The 6,897-nt window shown below is 32.6% G+C and overlaps 1 protein-coding gene across 1 annotated transcript; it reads right to left on the minus strand.

The window, feature by feature from the left end:
* Positions 1-446: 446 nt before the first annotated feature.
* LOC135222839 (procathepsin L-like) lies at positions 447-6,160 on the minus strand. The gene is made up of 7 exons (XM_064261169.1): positions 6,022-6,160; positions 5,473-5,556; positions 4,316-4,468; positions 3,467-3,646; positions 2,599-2,790; positions 2,017-2,182; positions 447-773 (listed from the first exon to the last, which is right to left on the minus strand). The coding sequence occupies exons 1-7, from the start codon at positions 6,022-6,024 to the stop codon at positions 568-570; spliced, it is 984 nt and encodes a 327-aa protein (XP_064117239.1). The 5' UTR covers positions 6,025-6,160; the 3' UTR covers positions 447-567.
* Positions 6,161-6,897: the final 737 nt, after the last annotated feature.

Below are 6,897 nucleotides of genomic sequence, written 5' to 3' on the forward strand. Positions count from 1 at the left end.
TGTGCTTTTAATCACTTCAGTTTTGGAGGCTATACTCTTTTTCACTACTACTATCTTCATTATCATAGTTGTATTAATATCTTTCAAAATCTATACAGGTAGTCTTTCGTTCAAAGACTTAGCTGTGAAAGTCATCTTCTGCTGAAAATAACGTGAGATTCGTAAAGAAATTTTTGAGATTGTCGTACTCTCAATTGTTTAATGTCTTTGAGCACATACTTTTTTTTCTTTAAATAGCAGTAAATCAAATATGATGCTATCACTGTTAAATCCATATGATTTCCATTGAATTTCACTAAACGGATCATTCTTCACGATTTGATAAAAATTCAGATTAGATTAGAAAAGTTGTGTTGTTGATTCCAAGTTGAAAGAAAGAAAGAAATAAAGAAACAAAGAGGAATTCCTAGCAGTAGAAAAAATCGCTGAGCGGGAAATGAAAGAAATTTGTTTTCAGTTTGTTTTAAAGTTAAAAAAATCTACATATATATAAACACCTACAATACATCACAACGAAGACTACACTAAGATTTTTCCTTTCAACAGTTCTTCCTCGTAGCGTCCTAATCAAACCAAAGGGTAAGATGCAGCAGTGGCAATACCGCACTGATTCTCCTTGTTTCTGGACATCTTGATGTATCCTTCTTCACCCCAGTCTGCGCCCCAAGAGTTCTTCACTAGCCAGAATTCGTGGCTGTCCTCTTCTCCGTAGCCCACTGCTAGGACTCCATGGTCAAGGAACGTGCTCGAGCAGTCGGGGTTGTTGTAGACACCTGGAATGGAGGTTGTGGTGTTGATTCTGGTCTCTAGGAAGGAAAATGGTCATGCGGGTTCTGGTCTCAACAGAAATGTAGGCTCTGGTCTTTAAGGAATGACCAATGCTTCAGGTTCTAGTCTAGCCGAAGCAATGATGCTGTAAGGTCTGATCTCTAATGAACTTGATGGTGGAGTAAGTTCTGCGAGACAAGTAATTCTTGAAGCTCTGATCCTCATGAAGTAAATTTGTACTGTAACTTCTGGTCTTTGGGATGCAAGATCGGGTCTTAATGACACGATGCTGTAAAGTCTGGTATTTGTAAAACAATGGGAACTGTGGTTTCACTCGTAGTCTTTAAAAGATTGAAGTAAAAGTTGCTGTAAGTTACGGTTTTTCTGAAGCAAGTGATGCTGCAAATTCTGGTCTTTACAGGGATGTAGTAAATGTTCTAGTCTTTACAGAAATGAAACAAATGGCACTAAAAATTCTACGATTTTATGAAAGAAATGTGTTATAAGTTCTAGGTTTGGTAATTCTGCGGAAGAGCTCCGCAAGGAGACATCGTTTATTAACGAAATTATTTTGGTTGAATAACATAGACAAAGGTACATAATAATGCAGTAAAAAGAAATGGTGCATATAATGCAGTACAGGTGAGATAATTTGGAAAATATGCAGATAGTTTAAAAAAAATCTACCGCCTTTTGTTTATTTTTAGTGTTCATTTCGAAGGGGTGAAACTAAAGCAAATAATACTTAAAGCCAAGCTTTTTGTATGAACCAGTCGTTAGCTTAAGTTCTGTAGCTAATACAGCAGAACAGGAGCAAGTTCCGGCCGGATGTTGACAAAGCAAGTAAAGCAAGGGGTGTCTTTTGTATCACACTTTACGAAGCAAATGGTTCATTAAGTTCCGGTCTTTAAGGGAGTGAAGTAAAGGTGATACACATACATACATACATACATACATACATACATACACAGACACACACATACAAATATATATATATACATATATATATATATATATAAATATATATATATATATATATATATACTGTATATACATAATTACTATATATATATATATATATATATATATATATATATATATATATATATATATATATATATATATATATATACTTCAGTAACCTTCGAGAAAGATACACCTAATTTCTGGAAAAAAGTCACATCAAGAAGGTGCAGCTGGAGATAGACAGCACGATTTGTCACAATGGCTGCTTTTTGTGTAACCCACCTGAGTGATACATCTGGAATTTCTCGCTGCCGGCATCAATGGCGACGCTGATGGGACCAACTTTGTGAACGGCGTGTAAAAGGGCGGTTTCATTTCCCTTGGGGATGTCGACGTATCCAGTAAGAGTGGCACCAACGTTTTCGGATTTGAATCGGCAGGTGCCGTCCTGGAAAGGGATGCATCGGTAGGTCTCTTGAGTTAATTATTCTCTTTTGGTATTATGAATAGCTGCTAGGAAGTAATGTACAAATGCTGCTCTATTTGCACATGACAGAGGAGGGTTTCGTGTTTGGTTCACGTCCCTGCATCGCAAAAATTCAAGATTCCTACATACATTTACAACAGACCTTGCAGTGCGTGCTTCATTACGAGGCGACTAACATGTTGAAACGAAGTTTAGTACTGTTAGTTATTGGGAGCAAAATCTTTATGTATTATTTAATTTAATAGAGTTAAACGAATTTTCTCTCTCTCTCTCTCTCTCTCTCTCTCTCTCTCTCTCTCTCTCTCTCTCTCTCTCTCTCTCTCTCTCTCTCTCTCTCTCTTGACAGTTGAATAATTCAAGAACCTTCCTGTACACACCTGAGCTTCGTAAGGGTAGGACTCTTCAGTGTCGATACCCTTGTTATGTTTGATATATCTGAAAGCCTGATCCATAAGACCACCTCCGCAGCCCATGTTGCCGAAGTCCTTGGAACAGTCTACCAGGTTCTGCTCTGAGAGACTGACGAGTTTATTGGTCTTCAGGAAGTGTTGGCCTTCCAGAGAACCAGTCTGTGGATGAAAGAGGATTTTGACTGTTTGACTAGATACGTAGCTGATGAACCGACTGGCTTTACTTGTTTACCTTGGGCAAAGAAAGACAGTGAGCATGGATGATGGCTCTTGTACTGGAACTAGTCCGTGGTTACAAAAATCGAAGCATACAAAGTTTTCAACTTCCAGCCTAAACTGATTAGGAGTAAGTAGATTAGCTTTTGAAGCTTGTGAGGATGATAACTTGTACGTAGCTTCATCTATGGGTTCTACGATACAATAATCACAAACGAATCTTTGGTTACTATTTTGAATCTGTGGTATTAAATTATTGTTTTCAACCACACGTATATAATATATATATATAATAGTATATATATATATATATATATATATATATATATAGTATGTATGTATGTATGAGTAGTATATATATATATATATAATATATATATATATATATATATATATATATATATATATATATATATATATATATACATATACATATACATATACATACATACATACATGTATGTATGTATATGTGATATATATATATATATATATATATATATATATATATATATATATATATATATATATATACAGAAACGTGTATGTGAAAATAAGATAAAAAGGGTAGATTAAAATGAATTAAACAAATGCTGGAAAATCAACGAAAAAGACATACCGTCGAGAAGGCCCAACACGACCCACACTGGGCCTGGTTTTTGACGGGCGTGACAGCTCCCTTGGTACGCCAGTCGACCTCTGCTGAGACTTCATCTTGGCCGTCGTATTCAAAGACAACAGCAGACTGTTCTTCTTTCATTAGCAGACCGTTCATCTGTTTTCTGAATTCTTCGTTTGTCTAGTGGATAAGGAAATAGTTTTTCATACTATCAGAACCTGAGCATACTACTGTATGTGTATGTGTATATGCGAATACCCACACTCGGATGCACTATATTCATACAAGTGATTATTTTGATTTGCATGTGGACAAAGCGAGAGAGAAAAGTTGTTCATGAAATAAATGTGAGTTTTAGTTCATACAAAAATTCAAAAGAACTCACACACATAAACTTTGAGTATATATATATATAATATATATATATATATATAGTAGTGATATATATATAGTTATATACATATACAGATATATATATATATATATCTATATATATATATATAATATCATATATATCTGGTATATATATATATATATATATATATATATATATATATATATATATATATATATATATATATATATATATATATATATACACGATATATATATATATATATATATATAATATATATATATATCTATATATATATTATATATATATATATTTTAAAAATATATATATATATATATATATATATATATATATATATATATATATATATAGGCCTATTGGTAACAATGCGGAAGACTTTGTGCATAATGCTAAACATACGATCCACATACCTGTGGCTCTTGTAACCAAACATAAAGCGCCTGTGTGCGAATGAGAAATTATCAAATATTTACCAAGTCACCATATTTGTTGATCTTCAGGTCGAAAGTCTCCAGCCCCTGCTGGAATTGGTCGTTGTGTTCCTTGACTATCTTGCTGTTGGCTTCGAACACCGACTTCCTGTAGCTCTCTTCCTCAGGAGTTTCGTAGGACTTTCCAAAATTGTTCTGCAAAGGCGAATTGTATATGATCCGGTTTATACATAGAATATGAGCTGACTTTTCATAGAAATTTCCAAAGTTTTTCTGTAAAGTGGACCCTACAGAATTTGAACCAAATATTCAGACTTTTAATTATTCTGCGAGTTTGAGCTATTTTGTCTGGCTTATACGTAGATCAGGAGCCAATTATTCATTTAATATAAGAGGATTTTGAAGTTATCTCACTTATTTGGTTTTATTTGAAGCAAAGTGGAGATTTCATTTCAGCACGATATTTTCATGAATCTAATTAGATTTCCAAAAGATTGTCTGCAAGTGTTGGGCGGACCCTTTCTATACAACTTCCTATCATATTGAAAAGTTTGTTTTTTTATCTTATTTGTTTTTTTAATTATGTAGGTTTTTAAGGATTTCTGCAATTCATTGAGAATTATATCTCATATGGCACATGTATATACGTATATACCTATTATTTATATAATATCGAAGTACTCAGAAGGCTCAGTTTTCTCATGGGATTATAATGGCTAGCTTCATATCGGAATTATACGTCATCGGATAGAAAAGTATATCTATCTTTTTTAAATGTTATAATCGAAAAGTTCTTACTCCTATGAATTCTAAGCTATGAACGTTTAGAAATATTTTACTCAAAATTAATGTAAGCGTCATATGATCTGTTGTGTATACACTTATTCACAGATTCTCCTTTGATTAATTAATTTTAGCTAAGTTTCTTAAAGGTCGTAAGACAAAAATTATTTGTAGATGTTAGAAAGACAATTGTAAATGATCTGTTGTGTATGTCAATGTTAGACGAAATCTAAAAGCTAAAGCTAAAAGCTTTATTCAAGATTGTCATAAATCTATCGTGAGCGTAAACTTTCTTCGAAGTTCAAAGTTATAGTTTGAAAGGTTTCGACTCCCTATCCGATTTGTTTTTATCTAAGTTGAAGGAACTGTCTCAGGGGTCCCACACGAAGAATGTGAGATTCGATCCCGTAACTTACTTTGAAATCTTCCCATTCATCATTGCCAGCTGGACTGCAAGAGGCCACGGCCAAAATACAGAGGCATAGTGCAAGGACCCTCATCTGAAAGCAAAGGAGGCGTTTCTTTGAGAGGATTTGCAATGTTATTCACATTTTTAGATTAAAATCCAGTCGTGACGAGTTAAAGGAAATCCACAACTATTCGATCTATTTAAAATAATCTTTGGTTACTTAGTATGTTAGTGTTCAGGTAAATGGAGAAGTAGTTACTATTATATATATTGATATATATTATATATATATATATATATATATTTATATTATATATATATTATATATATATATATATATATATATAACAATATATATATATATATATATTATATATATATATATACACACACATAATACATGTATATATATATATATATATATATATATATATATAATATATATATATATATATATAAATATATAATGCATTGAAAATATATTATATATATAGTTCTTATAAGGAATTGAAAATATACATTCGGGAAAAAGTATTCCATTAACACCCTTACTTACCATCGATGAAAGATAAAGAATTCTTAAAAGACGAACTGAACTGAAGAGGTAGCTTCAACTAACTCTGTGCAACTGTAACAGCGACTCCCGTCTCTGCCGTTTTATAGGTCAGGTAATCCGAGTTCTGCACACGCGACCAAAACATGTGACGATCAATCCGTGGGAAGATTTTAAGAGGCGAATTAGCAATTTTTTCTTTTAAATGATATGAGAAGCGTCAGTGCTACCGTACTTGATAACAGCAGCAAAGAGCGATAATAACTGTAATATTAATAGTAGTATTGTTTCATACCTAAAATATTATCCCTTTGAGGAATATTCTCTTTGACATACTTTATTATTTTGATAACATATCGTCACACTGTTTTAACTATACTATAGTCATTACGCTGAAATTTTCTAGCAGAAACTATGGACTTTGCTAAACTTTTAGCCTAATTATCTGAAATTAAGGAAAAGACGAGTTTTAAATAGAATCAACTGTGTAATCTTTATTTTTGAAACTTTTACAAAGGAGAAGACATTTCTCCAGACATTTTTTTCTGGAGTATTTATATCAAAATAAGAGATTCTATCTACTAACAGTCAGAATAACCGCTATTGTCCTCTATACAGATAGAGAGTTGGTCATTTGCTGTTTTTGTAACCAGTCATTTTGCATTTCCAAACTACAATGGAAGTCATCCAGTTTTTTTGGGCGGTATTCATGAAATATCATTTGATAACAGATTGAAATCATGGAGATCTCATTGGCAATTCGCATCATACGCTCTAATGGAAATATTGCAATCCATTATAACCAGCAGATGAAATACATTGTAATCGGGTAGACTGAAAATTTAAAAACAAATGAAAATCTAAAAGAAATTTGCAGTG

This window comes from Macrobrachium nipponense, chromosome 8 (genome assembly GCF_015104395.2).
Source record: "Macrobrachium nipponense isolate FS-2020 chromosome 8, ASM1510439v2, whole genome shotgun sequence".
In the NCBI taxonomy this organism is placed as follows: Eukaryota; Metazoa; Arthropoda; class Malacostraca; order Decapoda; family Palaemonidae; genus Macrobrachium; species Macrobrachium nipponense.